Here is a 22,990-nt window from a genome sequence, read left to right as displayed (position 1 = left end):
CGGAAGTGGCATTGTAAGTCAGCGCAGATACATGATGTTGTACCTCATGACCATATTGCTTATTGAAAGCTTCCAGTCCCAATTGTTGTCACTAAGCAAGGACTATTTGGGAAAATTGAAGGAGTTTTTCCTAAGGGACTTTAATTTTGATCAGCACTCACCTATGCAGAAGGTCCTCATCATGAGAGGTGGTTATCCACAAAGAGGTAGGTAGACTGGCAAAAACTTCCCAAATGACTAATCTTTGGTGAAACACAATTTCACTGAAGCACAGATGGCTCAGTGCAGTATAAGATGCAGCAAGATTATCCTTAAAAAGGGGGCAACAATGCAATGTCTCTAACTTGTAAATTATATTATTAAATTACAATATAAAGTCCATATCCATGCACAATATATATTGAATCTATGCATTACATTTAATCTAATAATGGATTTGATTTTGGTAAAATTAGTCAGGATAGCAAGAATGAGAGTGGCACTACAAATGCAGTAGCTGATTGAATTAAAGCAGCCTTTAAGAACAGTCACTGTTGGAAATGTTACTTTTTTCTGGGTGTAAGAATATCTTCCCATGTCTTTGCTTCACTTGTTGCTCATTTAATGTTATAATCAACATTTCTTTGTGCCTAAATGTTTTCTGACTGGGATAGCAGCTTACAGTATTTTCCTGGGGAAGTGATTTGAGAGGAGAGATGTATTTTTCTACTTTAATACTACTCTCCTAGTGAATAGCTATCGGGATTTGATGGACATTGGCATTCAAGACCATTTGGAGATCCACTGACATTGTCCATCTTAGCCTTAGTCTCTCTCTCCCTCCCTCCCTCCCTCCCTCCCTCCCTCTCTCTCTCTCTCTCTCTCTCACACACACACACACACACACAGAGTATGTATTTGATTGTCTGTTTTCTCATCTCAGCTGATTATACCTTTCCCCTTTTTTCCCTCTGCTCTGTCACTATCACTTTATTTCCCTTTTCTCAGTCCCTTTTGGAAACCCACGATTCTGTTGCCTCTAAGAGTTACGAGACTCCACCACCCAGTCCTGTCCTGGACCCCATGTTCAACAACCAGCCAGTTCCACCAGATGCTGTACGCATGGTGGGAATTCGTAAGACTGCCGGAGAACACCTGGTGAGCAAATACCTTCTACAGGCTGAATTTTACACCAATTGTTGGTTTTTGTATAGTATCAGACTAAATTATGTGCAAAAACATAGAACAAAATTGTTGCCCCGAAGAGCTTACCATCTAAGGTTTGATAGTATGGAGAAACCTATCAGATATGCGAAGAAAGTATTACAAAAAAAGAGAGTGTGATATAAACAATCTTATGTTATTTGACATGAGAATGAAAATTCATCTTTTGTTAATGATGGAGAGGTCTGAATCTAATTGTTTAGAAATAAATTGAATTATTCCCCCCCCCCCCGTTCTTTGTTTTCCCACATCATCAGACAGTGCAGTCTATTCCTGAGCTCAATATAAATTGATACAAATTGCTAGCAAGGTATCCAGGTGCATAATATGGGAAGAAAATGGAAAATGTAGAGAGGAAATGAAAGATCAAAGAGTGGAAAGAATGCTTAAAAATTTTAAAATATCTGGCTTGAGAAAAGAGAATAGAAGGAAAGGAGATTCGTTGTCATTATAATTTTAGCTTCTAATTTTGCTGTCATCTAACATTGTTTTTAAAGTGTTTCTGTACTGTTTGTATTTAGTTTTACTTATGTAGAACATTTTAAATGAACATATACTCCCCATAGAATTCCTGGCTGTGTTCACCACAGACCAGCTGATGCCTATAACTTCTATTGCTGTGAAAGTGCTTTGGAAAATTCACTTTTATGAAATCCTGTAAAGCAGGGCCCCATCCCTCAGTCCATGAACCAGCACAGCATGTCAGAAACCAAACCGTGTAGACCAGGGGTGAAATCAACTTAACTTCGCTACCAGTTCGTGAATGTGAGCATGCTCACAGATGTCAAAAATGGGACGTGATGATGTCTGGGTGGGTGGGTGGAGACTATCGGAGGGAAGTCAGAGGCAGCAGGGCAGCCAGGTCCCTTGCCCTCAGAGGGAGGAAGGTCCAGTTGGGAAAGGGGCTTTGGTCCTGCTGCTTTACTGTTCCACGGCGAAGATTCTGTCCCTCACCCTGGAGCCTTCATAATGGCGGGAACTTGTTCTCACTCGGCCAGGCTTGTGCAGAGGCTTCCCTCTCTGGGCCTGTAATTGTGCGGGGCATGCACGATCCTATCTTTTCCATGGCGTAGGGCTGCAGCCGTAAGACAAAGAATGCAAGGGGGACCATGGAGGCCTTCTGAAGAGGACCTATCCCCAAATAAAGCAGATGTGGTGGCATCGGTCTTGGGATATTCTACAGAGCCCCCAGGGAAAAACGCCATGGGGATGTCTGGGTTTGTGGGCAGAGCCTCCAGCCGCCACCACTACCGGTTAGCCCGAACTGGATAGAACCAGCTGAATAGTGCCACTGGTGTAAACAAGCCCCATCCACAGTATGCAGGCAGCATGTGAAACCACACCCCTTCCAGTCTCCGGAAAAACCTGGTGCCCCAAAGGCTGGGGACTGCTGCTGTATATAGCATATTAAATTTTTAGTTATCTAGTAGAATATATTAACCATATGTTATTTTAAGCTTCCTATTCAAGATGTGTTGGCTATCTGCCCACATTTCATGGTTTGTTTTTAAATTATTACTATCTTATATTCTTTATAGATGTTGTAACATATGCTTGAAAAAAATTTAAAAAGGAAAATTCACCTTTAAAAGAAAAAAAAACAGAATATGAAGCTTGGAGAAGCTTAGGACTTTTATATATTCTTCTTAGCCAGTTTCAAACTGTCCCCCTTCCCAAATACATCAAATTGACTGAATTTTGTAATTCATACCTTAGGGGTACCTAAGGTATGAGTAATAGATGCTCTTGATAACTGAATAGAATAGGGGAAACTTTATATAAATATTAGAAAAGTAAAGAATCTTGACTCCCCCACTAAATCCTGCTGTGGTATCTCATTGTAGCAGGGGAGTTTTCCAGGAAGAGATAAGTAAGCAAACAAAGCAATGGATCATTGAGCATATCCTACCCAAATTCTCAAGGCATGAATGGCCAGGTTCAAATTAATCTACCATGGACACATTATGCAAAGACCTAGCTCCCTAGGGAAGGGTCTCATGTTGAGAAGTGGAAGGAAAGAGAAGGACTAGTAGCAAGGTTGGTAGATTTAGTTACAGTAGTGATAGGTGCACCATTAGAAAATTTGAAGGACCAGGCTTGGGACAGATGTTTGTGAAGAAAATCTATGTGCTAAGAAGTGTTCATGACCTGATGGCATGTAATCATCATCACCATCAAAGATTTTTGAATTAAAGTCAACTCCTGGAGACTACATGGCTTATCCATCTTATTTTCTTAAAACAACAGGAAACTGGTTGCCATTCCTTCATTCAAGAGGTAGGCTTTTAAAAAACTTCCCAGCCTAGCCTATAGCCTAACCAGGTTTGACTTTAGCTTAGAGTCATTTTTTTCAGATCATCCAAGCTCAGCTGTATGACTCTGGTGTTTGTTTGCATTTGTTTCTCTCGTCCCAGGGTGTGACTTTCCGTGTGGAACGTGGTGAGCTGGTTATTGCACGTATCCTACATGGTGGCATGATTGATCAGCAGGGGTTGCTGCATGTGGGTGATATTATCAAGGAGGTGAATGGGCAAGAGGTGGGCAGTGACCCACGAGCCCTCCAAGAAGTGCTAAAAAACGCAAGTGGAAGTGTTGTCCTCAAAATTCTGCCCAGTTATCAGGAGCCACATCCACCACGCCAGGTAGGAGAACTCACCCCACCTCCTAAGTGTGATTTTGCTGGTTGTGATCATTCCTAATTAGCGTAAAATACGGAACATATCTTTGATTTTTTTTAATACACCTAGAAAAGCAAAACAAAGTATGTGAACCCATATAAAATAAAAGAAGACATTAAAGACCTATTATAATAAACAACAAAGAAAATTGCTAATTCAATTTTGACACTACTAATTATGTTTATTTAAGAAGTGCTACAACTCATCTTTAAAACAAACCTTGACCACATAAAATTATATCGTCCAACTGATACTCTAAAAAGAGGTCATTCAAAAAGTGAAAGTTGACATTTTTATCAAGCCAACCTTTGGTATCCATTACACATATGTCTTTCCAGGAATATGTGATGCATTTTCACAACAGTTCCAAGCATAGTTAATTCAAATGTCTTAATAAATAGACAAATTGCATTTTAAAAAATATATAATTTAGCCAAGCAGCTTAAACAAACTTCCTTCAAAAAATTTGGTTCACCATAGCATGAATAATCAGCCAAGAATTTAAAAACCCAAGGAATAACTCCAAAGCAGAGTTTGACAATGTTTTTTAAAAGTTAATTGATCTAGTGATCTGACGTATAGTCCTCGCTTTACAACCATTCATTTAGTGAACATTCAAAGTTACAACCACACTGAAAAAAGTGATGTATGATGGTTTTTCACACAACCATTGTAACATCTTCATGGTCACGTGATCAAAATGCAGATGTTTGACAACTGGTTCATATTTATGATGGTTGCAGTCCTGGGATCATGTGATCACCTTTTGTGACCTTCTGACAATCAAAGTCAATGGGGATGACAGATTCACTTAACAACCATGTTAGTAACTTAACAACAGCAGTGATTCATTTAGCAACTACAGCAAGAAAGGTTGTAAAATGGGGCAAAACTCACTTAACTGTCTTACCTAACAACAAAAACTTTGGTCTGTGGTTGTAAATCAAAGGCTACCTGTAATTAATTTTATGCTAAGATTATAAGGAGTGTAATTGTCTCTTAAAACCTGAGGTCACTGATTTTGTAGTGTAGGAAACTCTAGTTCTCTGTTCTAAACGTCTTGCACATTATTCATATCTATTTCATGAGGTTTAAAAAGCGTTGATTACAAAGGTTCCTGATTTATCTTCTGAGAAAAGAAATGTTATCCAGTACATCCAAGTTCACAGGAATTTCCAAGGGAGCCAATCTATTTGAGCTCAAGAATGTAACATGTTTTTTAGCTGATTGAATTGCTATTCAATTATTTCTGAATTATCAAAACTTGTTAAATAGTGGGAAAGTAATTCAACTTTTTTTTTCTCCACTTGATTCACTACATTAGAAATCTGATGCCCTTCAAGTGTCTTTATAAACGTTTCCTAACAATTTTAAATTTTAAAAAATAAAAGTAAAAAGTACATCACTATAAATGGAGGTTGAACAAAAGAATGTTGCTCTTCTCAGGGTTGGCATGGAGTGTAATTCTTAAAATGAGCTTAATCAGGAAGAGAAAATGCCAAAGACTCCATAACACCTTAATACAGAACTTGAATGGGATTATGTGCTAAACCAAATGAAAGTGACATATCAGAAATCAACATGTTTGTTCATCCTAATTGAAGTTGAATGCTATCATTTTTCATTCCTGACAGGTTTCTGCTTAGGGGGAAGAGAAACATCTGGGGACTTAGCCTGCCCTAGTCCTCCCCACCCTGTTTTCCCTTAGCCAAGATATTTTTCATTCTCTTCCACCACATGGAGCTTTCCTTATGTCATTTGGAGAGATTTAAACACGAATTAATGCATGAGTGCTTTGGGCAAAGTGGTGTAAGAATTTAATAAGCAGATGTCAACTCAGTTATATACGGCCCACTAATGTCATCATGACAATGAAAAACTACAGGTTTCCCATACATTCCTTTGCTAATGTAATCCTAGATGAGCTGAAAGCTGCTATGAGCAAATTCTTGCTTAGTAGTAAAAACTTTAAAATCAGCTGTTCTTCTTTGGCATAAACCAGGTTGATGCTAATTTTCATGTGAACCTCTGAACTGTCTCATAATCCTTCAGAGTACTGAAGAACGTGAAAAAAAATCTTACAGTCTCCTCAGGGTACTTCAAAACTGATCAATACTGGTTTGTTTGCCATATAAGTGGGTACCACTAACTGTGTAAAAGTTAACCTTAAACCTAAATCTGTCCAAAAGGGGTTGGGATTACAAATCTCAGAATTCCCCATCAGCATGATCAAAAGAAGTTCCAGGACCTTTGGAAGGAACAGGTTGAGAAAGATTGGAACACAAGATTGGACTATAAAATCAAAATAGTACATTGTACCAAGTCAAAGTTAAATAACAATGGTTTATTTAATAAACTACAATTGGTAAAACTGAAAAAGACCATAAATCAAAACCAGATAACCATACTGCGGCAAGCTCTTGTAGAAATTTGTTTCTTGTCTTCCATTCTCCAATTATATCCAATCCAAACTTGTTAAGTTACCATTAGTATATTCCATGGAACCTGTAAACAAGTGTTGTAGAAACCACAACCCATGTTCTTTTTTACTGCCAATTCTACAGGGACATTAATCACCAACTGATTACCCCTTTTTATTTAAATTTCTGGGAACCTTGATAATATTTATTTGCATTATTTGTTATATAACCATGATAAATTTATCTCTCAAAAAAGAGTAAAAATTTGCCACATTATGTGTAAGATTTGTCATTAACAGCTAATAGTAGCCATTGATACTAGGAGTTAAATTTGCTTTGGGTTTTTTAAATGGATATCTTTTTATTAGACAATGACTGAAATCAAGTTTCTGAGTACAGTATCTAGATCAAGTGTACCTAATTTTTAAAGGATCTGGACGCGTGCTATGGGCATCACCAAAATTGGTTGGAAGGTGACGGCTCTGAATTTTTTGGCATGGTAGTTATAGCCAAAGGGTGAACACCAGTTTATCAAGAAAAAAACCAAATATATAATCTTTGCTACCTTTTTTCAAATGTATTATGTCAATCTGAGTTTACTGTTATCTTTTGAGAGGAGGAAGTCAGGTAGGTCAGAAATAATCTACAAGTGTTTTTTTTCTAAGCATGATTATCATGCTTTTGAGTTAAAAATATTATCAAAGATTGGATCGTTACTTTGTACTAGGACCAAGTATCTTTTCTTGTATAGAAAAATCTATGTACTATTAAAGGTAGGAGGAAGAAAGAACCATATACATTCCATGAGATCTGACTGAAGATTCATTGGCGTTCCCCATATTGAGGACTTCTGTGCTAGCTGCTAACACTCTCTTCTTGTTTCACATTAGTGAGCCTAACAAAAAGGTGACAGCTAATTAAGGGGCATGGAAATCCAGCAAGTTTATGCATGTAAATACATTTGTAAGGCTATACTTGTGTGGAGGAAGCTTCTCTAACTATAATTGAGTACAAATACCCTTCACTATTGTGGAAGGGTCACTTGAGAATGGATAATGTATTTAGCTTTGGTGCTTCAACTTTTTTGGGGAAGGGGATATAGATGAGATGGATGAAATGGCCACTGCCTGCCCATCACAGAGGGGGATTTGAATTCCAGTTTGGAGAGACAAATGTGGATGTAGTTTACAGTAGAGGAAAAAGCCAGAGAAGAGGTTAAACGTGGCTTCTACCTTCGGTTGGTCTTCTGATATCAATTGCCTTTTTCCTCACTGTGGCCTTCTGTACTTTGCTAAGGCCAGCAAAATTGTCAAGGCACAGCTACATGAATTAAGTTTTGCTAAATTAAAATTAGTTTCGCAGTGAAAAATATGTCTTGTCATTTTCAGCTTCTGCCTATGGCTTCCCTGCAATTTATGCTTGGACAGTGACATTAGTCTAATTCAATGCCTCAGACCAGGCCTACAGCACATGCACAACTATTTTTCAGTCCATAAAACCCCAGTCTGCATTTTATTTTCCAACGAGCTACACATCCAATTCTCTTTTACTATACAGACGGAATTGAATTCTTAATGCTTTACATTGTAGAAATGTTGAGGGGAAATCCAGAAGTGGAGATTTGGGGAATAGAGGGACTGAAATTGCTTTCTACCTTTGTCGTTGAACAAGTATCGACTCTCAAGAGTTCCTTCACAAATCCCAGTCTTTATTCCATCTCTACAAGCTTTTGTATGTGGAGGAAGGGAAGTGTGAATGAAATGTCCTGTACAGACAGGCTCAGATATGACTGTTTCCCCGGAGACATCAGCAATTTTGTGCTGGCCGAAGTGCAAATAAAAGGAGTCTATGATGCAGGGAAAAAAATAAATAAAAACCCTACAAGTGCTTTTCATTTGCTGCCTTCCACTGCCAGGATCCATTGTTCAAAAAAAAAAAAAAAAAAAAAAAAAGACAACTGGCAGAATGGATCCTATATTGGCCATGCTCTTATTTTGTGGACTTTTTGATTGTACGTAGGCTATGACTTTGATTGTTGGGTTGTCGTTTTCAGGTCACAAGAGGGCTGTTGTTAGCAATGGAGAAAAGTTACATCAATCCGTCTGCATAAGCAATCTGAGCTATTCCAATGTATTCAAATGAAGGTGTAGCTAAGAATACGGCTTACTTGTTTGACTGCACACTTCTTTGGATTTTGAGATGCAATTCTGGGGCCTGTGTAAGAAAATCAGCTCACAAAAAGATGTGGATCAGGATGTATTAGGAAATTATACAGATATCAGTCAGAATAAACTTGTCCTTGACTATATATCTAACTGAGAAAATACAGACATAAATTATGCATTGCTATTTCTGATGCTACTATGTTCAGTTGTAAGCAATTTATTAGTAAATTGTGCCAAAGAAAAAGCAAACAGGGACTCCTCTCCTCTCGTTTTCATCTTTCAAACAATTTTACTACATTCTGTATTCCTAGCTTTGTGGAGCCAGTTGTGCAATGTACTGTGAATCTGATTCTTGATCTTTTCTTCTGATCAAAAAAAACATAATAGAGTCTGGAATTAGTTTTTCTGGTGTTTTCCTTATTGAGACCTCTAGAAGAATTATTTCCAAAGTCCACAAGCATTACAATATATCATGCAAATCAAAGTAATCAGGCAAAAATACTGGATCACATAATTCTTAATGAGCCAGTAATGGTAAAATCTCAATTCCTCAAAAATTTCCATGTTTTGTTTTGTTGGTTTGTTTCAAACTTGATAACTTAGAGTTCAATGACTCTTGATCAGTTCTTTGATTCTCATTTTCACAATTCTTTTTATCCAACTCACACTACTGGAACAAGGGATGAAGAGAAGATTGTGGCCTTAGAGGGAGTGAAGAGTTACTCAATCTATTCATATTTGTTGATAAAAATTAGAAATGTCCTCTTTGTATATGGAATTCCTTTTTTCTGTTCTTTTTATATTTCGACTTTTTCTCTTTTTTCTTCCATTTTTACTTCTTTCTATTCTATTTTCTTTCAGTTTCTTTTAATTTTTATTATCATAATAAAAGTTTTTAATAAATTGTACATACATACATACAGTACATGCACACACACACACACACACACACACAGGTCTTGGCATATTCGGGTCTTTTCCCATGTAAGATTGACAGAATCTTGGCAATGTTTCGACGAGGACACACTCGTCATCTTCAGGCTGGTGCATTTGGCTTTGTGCTTGTGCTCGCAATATATATATATATATATATATATATATATATATATATATATATATATATATACATACATACATACATACACACACACACATACATACACACACACACATATATATATACATATATATATATATATACATATATATACATATATATATATATATATATATATATATATATATATATATATATACATACATATATATATATCCACATACATACATACATACATACATACATATATACACATACATACATACATACATACATACATACATACAGTTCTTCTCACACAGATTTCTTTCCCTCCCTCAGGTATTTGTAAAAGCGCATTTTGACTATGATCCTGTCACTGACAACCTCATTCCCTGCAAGGAAGCTGGTCTGAAATTTGTAGCTGGGGATCTTCTTCAGATTGTCAACCAGGATGATCCCAACTGGTGGCAGGTATCATCAGCCTTATGTCTGTCAATGAACCATGTGTAATATGAAGACTTAATGTAAGACAGAACTAGACAATTGACTAATGCAGAGTGTCTTTAGAATAGAACAGCTTCCCAATTATTCTTCCAGAACCCTCAGCCATGCCAATGTCTTAGAGTCTATGTTTCGTCCCTAAACTAGCATACTATTTTTAGGTGCAATGGAGAGGATCCTGATCAGTTGCTAGTTTATGTAGTATCTGTACCTGAAATAGGTGAAGAATGGGGACAACACACATTGTTTCAGACAGCAAAATATTTTGAGCCCTTCTTGGTAATTTATAACTGTTTACTAAAAAGCTTAGCACTACAATAAAATTAACAAGCTTCAAGTCAAAGGAGCATAAAGGCAGTCTTCTTATGTTAGCCTCTTTCTACAGTTGTATCAAGACCGTTGTTTTATCCGGGGGTCTCCAGCCTTTGGGCCACAGCCTACTACCAGATTGTGGGCTAATTGCCATCGGACCGCATGAATGGCCGGCTGAAGTGTGCATCTCTGCTTGCACGCACAGTCCCACTCGCAGGAGCCTCTTGTGGGTGCTCATGGCCCCACTCGCACAAGTGTTGCTACAACTCTAGCTCTCCATGCTGCTTCCACTGCTAAAACCAGAACTGGAGTGTGGAAAAGAGGTTGCCATCAATATTTGTTAAATGAGAGTTTATGCTTTTTGTTAAAAGTGGTTCCTAAGTTTTCCACGTGACTCTTGAATTCAAATTTGGGTTGATTATTACCTATGGTGCATGTTTTGCTTGATTCTGATCACAGCAAACAATAATGGAGCTCTCACAAAAAATATAAATGTGATATATTTTGAGATTGATACATGCTGAATTCTGCCTACTACTTGGTGGCAATTTTGGGGGTATCTGCCATTGTAGCAAGACCACCCTTGTTCCCATTTGACCACACCATTATTCTTTCTTTCCATGTGATCTAGATGCAGTGAGAGAATAAAATTGTGGGTTCATAGAACATGGGCAAGAATTAGAAATTGTCTCCCAATGGTAGAAGCACAGAAGGAGACAGAGTAGCATATCCCTGCTATGACAGCAGCCCTACTATTTAAAAAAGTTCCACAGAAGCAGCTACTTTATAATGAATTTTCTTGGAATTTAATAAAAAACATGGGGAGCCAATGCAAACCACAGGAGACCAAACTGGGCAGGGATAGATAAGGCACTCTTTTAACTACACACATCCTTGAGAATTTTACCAAAACTTACCTTAATTGTTGAAAACGTTTATAAAGTACATGATATAAAGAAACTCAAGAAGTTTCCTTAGTTGATTAAGAAGTTTCTAGTCAGCCCTGGAGGCCATCTTTTTCTTCAGCGTTGCCACACTTGATGGATGGGCTGTGGGAACTGTGAGATGTGCGTGTGAGATGTATGGCCATAACAACATTCTTTCACTGGGCATCAAGGATGTTCAGCCTGCACCTGGAGAGGCGTGACTGAGAAGCAACTCCAGTTAGGATGGTAACCTGATTGGACCATGTGGTTGACATGTGGGTGCTGGGGAAGTGACTTTGACTTTCCTTTAGGTGGGGAAAACTCGGGAGGCTTCAGATTTGGATTTTCCCAGATGTGCCAATATGATATCTCTAATAAAATGGAACTTTGAGGAAAATGCCTGCCTTGGAGCCTTACTTCTGTCGGGGTGTTACTTGGAACCCCAACATTTCCTTCATTATATGAAATGAAACAACTGGAAGGAAGAATTTATCTGCCTGGCACTGTCCATTTACACAGAGGAAATGCTCATTGAGGGCCCTACTTGACTCTTACTTCAGATGCTCAAACGTCCCTTTGTTTTTGTAGGCCTGCCATGTGGAAGGTGGCAGTGCAGGGCTGATCCCAAGCCAGCTGCTGGAAGAGAAACGCAAAGCATTTGTGAAGCGCGACCTTGAAGTCACACCATCTTCAGGTAAAAGGCACAGGCCCATTCAGCCGCAGAATTGGAACCACTTAGGTACATGGAAAACAAGATTCTCCATAATGTCGACAAGGCCAACAGAAAATTAGTGCCACACATTGATTTTAGAGATCAGGCTACAAGCATGCATGAACATCAAAGGGTAAAGAACACAAGAGAAACTTGCTGCCTCAGGTTTGATCCAGTGACCAACCAGATGCAACCCAAAAATTCATAAGCAGCATATAGAGCATCCTCTACTGCTACTGTCCAATAGTTTGGGATTTAAGATATATTGCATTACCTTCTGATCTGGAGATTGTATAAAACTGTCAAGATCAGAAGTCAGTGTAATAATTTTTCCTCCGTTTTTCCCCCACACTTTCTTTCAAAATTGTCTAAAGAATTGATGGCTATCACAACATCTTTGGCAATGAATTATATAGTTTAACTGATGCATTTCACCTAAAAGTATTATTTTTATCTGAAAGAAGGATTAGTCTCTTCCCCACATAGCTTTTTCCTCTTCAATGAGCTTTGCATTCAATGGAATTAAACTCAGCAATCCATGGACTAAGTCCAGTAGTTTAATATTTACACAAGAGCATTTCTTCTTTTCAAACTTTCTTTTTGGGGAGACTTGGGGAAGAATTCAGGTTTATTTTTCTTTTAGGTAAGTACAGTTGCATGAAAAATAATGCCTTCAACACCAAGTTTCATTTCTGTATTTCTATTAATTTTTGTTGCTTCTTTCTTTCTTTTTTAATTTATCGTGAGTTTATGTTGAACACCACCCTATTGGAGCTAAGCAGCCTTATAAAACATTTTGTAAATAGTGAGTAAATAAAGCCACCAACAGATCATAGTGCTGATGTGCTTGAAGCTCTGTTACCTTTTTAAAAAAATCCCTTCTTGAGAAAAAATGTTTGTGTTCATGAAATGGAAATCTCCAGTGCCTATTCATCAATGCATTTAAAACAGTGATCGAATTTTTGACTACTGAAGGAGTCTATTTGGGACAAAAATATATAAAAAGAATGAACTGGGAAGAGCTGATCTGTGATCTGTTGCTCACATTCTGACATCAGAAATAACAGCTTCAAGAACTGAAATCTACAACAATTGCTGTTGTCATACAATGAGAAAGGAGGTGATAAATTTTTTCTTAGCATTGTGACAAACCACAAAACATGGGCTCATGACTATGATTCAGACATGAAGTGTCAGTCCATATTGTTATTCAATGGATTTCCATGAATTTGGAAACAAAATCAACTCAGAGGATTATACTGTAATATTTGAAATTTTTAAATAATTAAGCAGAGTTTAATGAAAAACAAAAGAAGAACATTTTTCTGCAACATAACTAGGGCTGTTTATGAACCATTCAAGAGGCAACTGCAAAGTTAGATCTTACCCAGTAGTGGGATTCAGCCAGTTCACACTACTTTAGGAGAACTGGTTGTTACATTTCTGAGCAGTTTGGTGAACTGTTTTTTGGAAGAAATCATTAGGGCAGAGAACCAGTTGTTAAATTATTTGAATCCCACCATTGATCTTACCCTATCAGCTATGCAGTCCAGTCTTGGCACTATGCAGTTTCAAATTTTTCCCACAATTAAAGAAATACCTTTATGAGCTTCTCTTTGTCCTAAATGAAGTAGTAGAAATGATTGTCTGGACATGGTTGAAGGGACAAAATGTGAAGGATTTTATGATAGTCTTAGGAAACTTGTCCAGTGTTGGCAGATAGGACCAGTGATTATGTGGAAAAGTAAATACAGATAACAAAAGAAATAATGTCAAGGATTGTTTTCCTATTTCATTTATTAAAATATTTCCATTTGAAATTATGGAAGTGAAAATATTATTTTTCATTCATCTCTTTTTATTTTTATTGGTTTTGAGCCTTTCTCTCCCCCCCCCTCCTCTTCGTTTTGTGAATTTGAAGCATAGTCTGGATTTCTAACAATTTTAAGGGGTGGGATACTTTTCCAGATAGTAATATGAATTATTTTATTTATTCCAAAATATGTAAATCACTATCCACCTACAGTTGTCTTTAGAACAAAATGCCTCTTAGATCACACCAGTGGTGGGATTCAAACAATTTAACAACCGGTTCTCTGCCCTAATGACCAGCTGCGTAGGCATGACTTGGTGGTCATGTGACTGGGTGGGCGTGACCAACTCAACATCACTCATGTCGATGGGCGCTTCACCTTAACTGTTACAATGTAATAAGGGTTAACTGGAGAGGCAGTTTCTGTTAGCAGAGCAATAAAGATTAGGCTAGAAACAACACTGGAATGTTTCTTTCCTGCCTTCCTTGCAGGATTAGCTTTGTAAAGTGGAAAAAAACAAAATGAGATTTCTTCCAACAACCGATTCTCTGCTTAGAAAGTTAACAACCGGTTCTTCAGAATAGCTGCGAACTGGCTGAATCCCACCACTGGATCACACTAAAGACACCTTTAGTTAACATTTTGCTTCAGTGTTCCAAACTCAGCTAAGATCATAACATTTTAATGACTCATTGTTGCTTGCCAATATCACATCATGTAGAAATAATTTAGAGACGTCACTATTTGTTTTATCCTACCTCCAAAAAAATAAAAAACCTCAAACACATAGAAAGGATTTGAATTGACAGCTCTTTGACTATAAGCTGAGAACAATTACTGTAATTAGACCATTTCTTAAACAGTTTTTTTTGTTATTAATTGTTTCCTAGAGCTATGTCATTCTGGAATTTTACTTGTCCTTATTCCACCTTATTGAATTTGTTTCATGTTTCCTTTCTTCTTCTGGCAGGGGCCTTGTGTGGAAGCCTTAGTGGGAAGAAAAAGAAAAGGATGATGTATCTGACCACCAAAAATGCAGGCAAGTGTGGTACTCATATTTTTCTAATGAATGATTTATTGTATGAAGCAAATATAGTTGCAGAAATCCCTGGTAAAGCACTGAATCCTGTAATCTTCGTCATCCTGGCCTGTTGTTCACCAAAGTGCTATTTTGAATGGACAAAAGGTAAGAAGAGCCAAAGTTTTCTTTCTTTGCACTGTATTTATTTATTTATAAACTTGCATGGCTGCCTACATTACACAAAATAATCCTAGGTGGCTTGCAATAAAACAATAAATAAAACAAACTAACTTCTGGACACCACTACACATCCCACGTATAGTGGCACAATATCACATATTCTCCCCGTACACTTTCCCTTGTTGGGCTTGCTTCTATCCTAGTCCAGAGGCTAGCTAAAGAGCTAGGTTTCACAGCCCTCTAAAGCAAGGGTGAAATCTACTTACCTTCACTATCGGTTCACAAAAGTGAGCATGCGCGCATACACATAACCTGTGCACGCACAGAGGGTAAAAAACGGATGTGATGACATATGGGTGGGTGGGCAGAGCCTGCTACCGAGCACACCTGCAAAGGTAAGTAGAACAGTGAGGGGGAGAATCCATTGTGTCACGTGATTTAGATTATCTAGACAATCAGCTTTGACGCACAATTTATATTAGCTAGAAAGCAGGAAATCCTGCTTTCTAGCTAATATAAATCGTGCGTCGCAGCTCATTTTCAGAAATACTAGTTTGCCGGAATCTTAGCATTTTTTTACTACCACTTCAGGTGAACTGGTCCGAACTGGTAGCATTTCACCCCTGCTCCAAAGGATTAATAGGTCAGGGACCTTCCAAAAAGGGGAGACTGTTCCAGAGGGTTGAGGGAGCCACAGAAAAGTCATATTTCTGAAGTCCTGCCAAATGACATTTAAGCAAAATGACCAGAAGCCTGTCTACCTTGTCTGAGCTGTTGAGATGGGCAACACTCTCAGGGAGAAAACCTGATTTCATGCCATTCCAGCTTTAAATATTTTTGTACAGATTTTTCAGAAGAACAATATGTTCAGAATGTATTATTTTATTTCTTCTACTCCATATTTGCTTGCTGAACTGTGAATTTTTAATAGCTAATTTGGGGGCTGGAGAGGTCCGGTAGGGTTGGCATTCCTAGTAAATGAAACTGATGGATTTGGGAAGTTGGAATAGAAATTTGTCAAACGGTAACTTAGCAACCTTGTCTCCATTTTGATGAATCAGACTACTTCAAATAAATAATTCCTTCATATATGAAAAATAAGATTTTTTAAAAAATCAAGTAAACTTATTTTGGAAATTTCTTCAAATTTGTCCAAACATTTTCTTTGGAAAAACTGCCAAGAACTAGGTTTACTCAGCCCAGCCTAGAGAAATGAAGTCTATAATTCCTAATCACCCTCAGAAGGTCGCAGGAGCTCTGCAGTACAGTTAACAGCAATATCTTTACTCTTCTTTTCAGAATTTGATCGACATGAGCTGCTGATCTATGAAGAAGTGGCTCGTATGCCCCCTTTCCGCAGGAAAACCTTGGTGCTCATTGGTGCCCAGGGGGTTGGACGGCGAAGCATTAAGAACAAGCTTATCATGTCTGACCAGTCTCAGTATGGAACTACCATCCCATGTGGGTCATGGCTGTGGTGCAATTTAGAAGAGGGTGTCTTGGCTAGATTTGCTCTCCTTGGATTTCTGAGTACTCTTCTGCTATATTTTAGTAGCATTGTTGAATTGCAAGGTTGGGCAAAGAGAGCTTAAAGGGCAGTGAGGGCTAACTTTTTTGTAATCCCGTGCCAAAAGCATGAACCTGCGTGACTGTATCCATAATACAATGTGCACCTGACACACACACACGCATCCCATTTTGGGCCTAATAGGCCTCCCTGCAGCCTCCTGGGGCCAAAAATAGGCTGCGAGGGGAGTGCCACATCCCCGTGCTCTCCCATTCCCTGGCACATGCACATGTGCACACACAAAAACCCATGCATCCTTGACCCCCCTGCTCCCCTGTGTCTCCTCTGTATGCACTCCACTGCATATGCGGAGCAAAGACCTGAAAATCAGCTGGCCAGCTGGAGGTGCATGCGCGCATGCACAGTGGAGCTGAGCTGGGGCAACAGGTGTCAAGCCTGCAGAGAGGGCTTTGCATGCCACCTGTGGCATATGTGCCATAGCTTTGCCATTATGGTATAGGATGTTGGACAGCCTGTGATTTTCATCCAACAACAGATTATTTTCCACTTGAGGAATAAAAGTTGTCTGGAGTTAAGTCTTACTTAAATACTGACAATGAGGCAAACACCCTTTATTACCCTTGACTATATGGGGCTCAGGGCACGCCTGTGTTTCAAAGGGTGGCCCCTGCTTCCAAGTCTCTGCATCTATGGGGTTAAGCAACAAATCCACCTTCCTCAGAAATAGCATCACTCATGTTTTGTGCACACTTGTTTATTCATGGAAACCTTTTCTTCATGTAATTTCTTGATGGGAAATACTAAGCAATGCTAAAGTCCTTTTCAGGGCAAAAAATATTTTGATTTCATAGAGAGGCAGGTTGAGAAGGAATTATCTACCTGAAACAACCTGTGGATGGAGCAAAATGGTTTACCCTAGTTTCTCAGTTCTCTTCCTTGAATGGATTACCTAAGTTCTTACGGTTCCACCACAAAACCGCGTTCAACTAAACCACGCTCGACAAAACCACATAGCTGACGTCATCAACAGGGCGACAACAGCGCGGAGACAGAAGCACGCTGTAAACGCTAAACCTAAAATTAACCCCTATACCTAACCTAACCCCCCTAAACCTAATCCTAAACTTAACCTTAAACCTAACCCTTAACCTAACCCTAAACCTAACCCTAAACCTAACCCTTAACCTAACCCTAAACCTAACCCTTATCCTAACCCTAACCCTAACCCTCACCCTAACCCTAACCCTTAACCTAACCCTTATCCTAACCCTAACCCTAACCCTAACCCTTAACCCTAAACCTAATCCTAACCCTAACCCTAACCCTAAACCTAACCCTAACACTTAACCTAACCCTAAACCTAATCCTAACCCTTAACCTAACCCTAAACCTAACCCTTAACCTAACCCTAACCCTAACCCTTAACCTAACCCTAACCCTAACCCTAAACCTAACCCTAACACTTAACCTAACCCTAAAGCTAACCCTAAACCTAACCCTTACCGGCTTGCTTTCAAAGCGCTATTTAAAGCACCCTTCTTTCTCCATGCTCGCTGTTGTCGCCCTGTTGATGAAGTCAGTGATGCGGTTTAATCGGGTGCGGCTTAGTCGAGCGCGGTTTTTTCGTGCCATGAGTTCTTACGAAGTTCTGTATAGTACTATAGAATAATATAGTAGTATGTGATGCTTAGTGTACCTGGAGAGAGTACGTTCAAGTCACAAACACTCCCTGGGTGACTTTCAGCCAATTCCTATCTCTCAGCCTAACTCCCTTCACAGTACTGTTGTGGAGAAAAAAAATCGGGAGAGATGCCTGTAAATAGCAATAACAATAAGCATCTTAGACTCATGTATTACCCTATAGCACTTTACAGCACCCTCTGGGCAGTTTGCAATTCAAGCATTATATGCATATTACCCCCCCCCCCCAACAGGTCTTCGTTTTACTGACCTCATTTTACCAGGATCTGATATTTGTTCTTCAATTGCTCAGCCGTGGGAATTTGCTAAATTAATGCTGGCTCTATGTTTTAGCCTAGTTTTTGCCATTCTTTCAAAGCAGGAGAGGAAAGCATTAAAAAACCTGGAATGTTTTGTTTCTTACTGATGTAGTCAGCCCCTTGCCCAATTACTTCATTTGTCTTAATTTAATGGTTATGCAACATGAACTGTGCTTTTGAAAATGCTGTGCTAGCTTGTTTAAGCCCTGGGAAGGGGAGGGAGAGCTTTAAAGTGCTTTAAAATTGTGCATCGCACCCATTGTTGGCTGGTTTGATGAGCATTTGAAAGAACTTTCCTTTCTCTTTTGTTACGCTATGAGAGATTGCAAAGCAGATTTTTTAACTTAAATAAATTTTGGGCAGAGGCAGTGTCTACAACCACCTTGGGATGTGGAACAAGGAGGGATTCCCCCAGCCTAGACTTTTTTTCTCCCCTTTGGAAGCTGTAGAGAACTTTTTCTTATTTTCAAAATGTATAAATCTCCTAAAATGTTCTGAGGACAATAATTGCCCCAAGTTTACCATGAAATGATTTCACTCAGAAAATTGTGTAAAGGCAACATGGAGAAAAGGAGGCATCACGAAAAGTCCTGTGAAGCTGCATGAGTAGCCCAAGAAGCATTATACCAAGAAATAAGAGAGAGAGAAAAGACAAGAAGGAATATTACATCATAGGGATCTAGAGATTATACCCAAAACTCTATAAAGGTAGTCTTTAGAATAACAACAGTTCATTTAATGAACTTTTGAAGTTACATTGGCATTGAAAAAAGTGTCATGACCATTTTTCACACTTACAACCATGGCAGCATCCCCATGGTCACATAATCAAAAGTCAGATATTTGGCAACTGACTCATGACGATTGCAGTATCTTGAGGTCATGGGATCATCTTTTGCAACTTTCTGACAAGGAAAGTCAATGGGAAGCCTGATTCACTTAACAACTGTGTTAGTAACTTCATAACCACAATAATTCATGTAGCCACCGTGGCAAGGAAGGTCGTAAAACAAGTCAAAACTCACTTAACAAAGGTCTCACTTAACAACAGAAATTTGGGCTCATTTGTGGTCGTAAGTTGAGGACTACCAGTACTAAGTCCTGATTCTTATAGAAACCCAGTGAAGGATCTGCAGTACATAGAGATATAGAGAAACAAAAGAAGATCCAGGGCCAGGGAAGGAGTTTTCTTCTGGACCTGGATCAAAGTGGGTAGGGGAGAGAACTCTGCATGACTTCTGACCTTTCATCATGATTAGGAGTTAAAGATCATCTCCATTTTCAAAATCATAAAATGAGAACCATTGGATTCTGAAGTGGTGCCTGTTGAAGTTTCACGAAAACACCAACCCTTTCCCCCCTTCTTTTTTATGACACTGTAACCCCTTAATTTGGGGTAGAGTTCAGGTGACTGAATGGAGTGTTTACTGGCTGGGCGCCCTTTCTGATACCTATAGATATTTTCTCTGTGCGCCTTCAGAGGGAAACATCTGTCTCTACCTAGAATTGAACTCTCAACCTTCCGAGTGGGAAGCGAATGTCTTTACCGTCAAGCCATCACACTGCTGAAAAATACCAAAAATTGTGGCATCATAAAATTATGTCACTTTAAAAAAATATTTTTGTAGAGTTATGTTCGGTCATGACAGTTTCCAAAGTCTGTTCTAACTAAATCCAGTTTCTTAACCTATTTCTGGCAGATACCTCACGGAGGCCCAAGGAGCATGAAAAAACTGGGCAGGTCTACAGCTTTGTGACTAGAAGTGAGATGGAGAGAGACATCAAAGCAGGCCGCTATCTGGAACATGGTGAATATGAGGGGAACCTCTATGGAACTAAGATTGACTCCATCCATGAGGTTGTGGAGTCAGGCAAAATGTGCATCCTGGATGTTAATCCACAGGTAGGTAATCTTTCACCATACACTGGTTACTTTGGTAGAGATTTGTCTATTTACAGGATTTGAGACACTTTGGGTTTCTGTAAGTTTTAGAAATCTAAGTATATCTGTGTAAATTCTTAATATGTCAAATTCTTCAATTGAAACTATGATAAATAGGATTTCCCAAAATTGTTTTCTGTTATTGTTGAAATGTTGACAATTGTATTGCCTCATGTACATGTTCCTGTACAAATCACATTTCTACACATTTTTCTCCTAACATACATGGAGAAACAGCTGTTTGCTAAGTTGGTGTCAACATTTGTTTATTTCAGAATACTGAATTAGTGTTGTACTAACCTGGAAAATGGACTAATTCTGCAATCAGATTAAATCCAGAATAAATGTGTGACTACAGAAAGAATGAATGGTATTTCTATTTTGTATAGTGCCTAGCATGCTAGTGGTCTGGAAATATGGGAATCCGTAATAGCAATTATTCTCTTTGTTGGATATTTGGATAGGCTGTGAAGGTGTTGAGGACAGCTGAGTTCGTCCCATATGTGGTGTTCATTGAAGCACCAGATTTTGAGACTTTACGAGCTATGAACAAAGCAGCTTTGGAAAGTGGTGTAGCTACTAAGCAACTCACGGTGAGTCTCCATGAGAAGGTTTCAGAATGATGGAAGTGAGAAGAAATGACAAGTTTGGGAATGGAGCTAATTAACCATGCTAAATTCTATAACTTTACATAGTACTAACACTCTTGTGTTGAACCTTTAATTGGGCAAATGATAATGGGACTTGGTCACATGATCCCAATTTTTAATGTTCCATGACAGTTTCTCAGCCATTCATGCAATCCCTTGCTCCCTCTCCCACCCCCAGCAGCCGCCACTTACCTACTTCCTGGAAAGGGAAGAGCAGAGAGGAGGGAGGAAGAGAAAGTCCTGTGCAGTTCCTCTTGCACACCCCCACACACTTTCCCTGACCTGAGCTGTGATTATAATTAAGTGGCCTATAGCAAGGGTGGCTTTCCCTTTAATTGGCCCAGAAGCTATATTTAACATTTGCAAGGCTGAAAGCTTCAGTAGGTGAGGTGATGATGCAAAATGATTGAGGCTATGTTACACACGAATGAAATCAGAAATTTATTTTTATTTATTTATGAGTTTGGAGAGGAGGTATTGTATGTATATATGTATGCATGCATGCCTAGCAGTGATGGGTTCCTAACGGTTCGGACTGGTTCGGCTGAACTGGTAATGGTTTGGCAGCCCGGGTCACTGGAACTGGTAGGCCTGACATGCCCCCAAACCGGTTCTCTGCGCGGGGCCTACAGTGCCGCCATTTTGTTTTTTGCTTCTGCACATGCGCAGAATTTTTTATTTTTACATTTTAAAAAATATTTTAAATTAAAACAATATTTAATTTTTTATTGTACTGCACATGTATGTGCAGTGCCCATGAGCCGCATGGCCACAAGCAAATTAGCATAAGTGACAGATTGAACCCACCCCTGATGCTTAGGTGTTTATATATACATACATACATACATACATACATACATACATACATACATACATACATACATACACACACACCACATACATATACATACATACACACACACAAATACATACATATTAATATACATACCACACTCAAACAGAGATACATATATGTTTATTCTAGGGATTGTGCTACAGTTTTTGTATATTTGTACTTCAGAATAGATTGAAACCTAACCTACAGAACTTCAATGGTCGCATTCCTCTTATTTACAGCCTGCTCTGCTTTTTTTCTGTGTTTAACCAGGATGCTGACCTGAAGCGAACTGTGGATGAGAGCTGCCGAATCCAGCGAGGCTATGGGCATTACTTTGATCTCTGCTTAGTGAATGATAATATGGAGCGGACATTCCAGCAACTTCAGGTGGCCTTGCAGAAGCTGTACAATGAACCACAGTGGGTTCCTGTCAGCTGGGTTTACTAGAAAGGAGTTCCCCTCTCCTCTCCATAGCCTCTGAGTCTTGATTTTCCCCACCTTCTACTATCTCCATTTTTGCCAGGGGACCCTAGACTTTTTTTTTTATGTGCCCATGTCCCTTTTCAACCATCAACCTTACTCAAGTGTCTAGGCTGTGTAGATTAAATTCAGTTGGCTCTATTCTAAAGAAAAGGTGTTTTCTCGTTCTGTTTCAGAACACCTTCAGCCTGCCAGGAATTTTTTTTTTATTGCCATAAGTGAATGGATGTCCTTCATCTCCTTCTCTCTTTTTTTTACAGTAAGTTGTTTAAATATGAATTCAATCTGGTGAACACAGAATTGGAGGAGGAGTGGAGCAGAGCTACGCAATACCCACAATGCCTTGCTAGATTTGCTACTCCTGATCCTCTCTTTTGTAATTCAACCATTGTGAGATGAGAAGGATATTTCTCCAGTCACAGCTAACTCACTGCCAAAATCCCTGTTTTTCTAGATGGACCACAATTCTGATATTGCCAAAAGAACTTGTCAGCCTGAGATAACTGGATGTCTTGCTCACTGAGATTGTTGAACCAGGGCAGAATGTCTGGCCTGCATTTTAAGGGGATTTATGGATACAT

At 38.8% G+C, this 22,990-nt stretch overlaps 1 protein-coding gene across 2 annotated transcripts in view; it reads left to right on the top strand.

Annotated features, from left to right (window-relative positions):
• Positions 1–22,458, top strand: part of MPP2 (membrane palmitoylated protein 2) — a 39,858-nt gene extending 17,400 nt beyond the window's left edge. Inside the window, exons 3-12 of one of the 2 annotated variants that reach the window (XM_032237497.1) lie at positions 988–1,137; positions 3,618–3,845; positions 9,845–9,976; positions 11,833–11,922; positions 12,576–12,582; positions 14,741–14,809; positions 16,271–16,432; positions 20,200–20,402; positions 20,906–21,034; positions 22,200–22,458. In XM_032237497.1, the coding sequence (XP_032093388.1) occupies positions 988–1,137; positions 3,618–3,845; positions 9,845–9,976; positions 11,833–11,922; positions 12,576–12,582; positions 14,741–14,809; positions 16,271–16,432; positions 20,200–20,402; positions 20,906–21,034; positions 22,200–22,376 (1,347 nt within the window). In that variant the 3' untranslated portion in view covers positions 22,377–22,458. Of the gene's footprint in view, positions 1–987; positions 1,138–3,617; positions 3,846–9,844; positions 9,977–11,832; positions 11,939–12,575; positions 12,583–14,740; positions 14,810–16,270; positions 16,433–20,199; positions 20,403–20,905; positions 21,035–22,199 lie in introns of both variants that reach the window. The other variant, XM_032237496.1, reaches the window with a different exon arrangement.
• The last annotated feature ends 532 nt before the right edge of the window (positions 22,459–22,990 follow it).

Source organism: Thamnophis elegans, chromosome Z (assembly GCF_009769535.1).
Source record: "Thamnophis elegans isolate rThaEle1 chromosome Z, rThaEle1.pri, whole genome shotgun sequence".
Taxonomy (NCBI): domain Eukaryota; kingdom Metazoa; phylum Chordata; class Lepidosauria; order Squamata; family Colubridae; genus Thamnophis; species Thamnophis elegans.
This window is presented reverse-complemented; position numbering and strand designations above follow the sequence as displayed.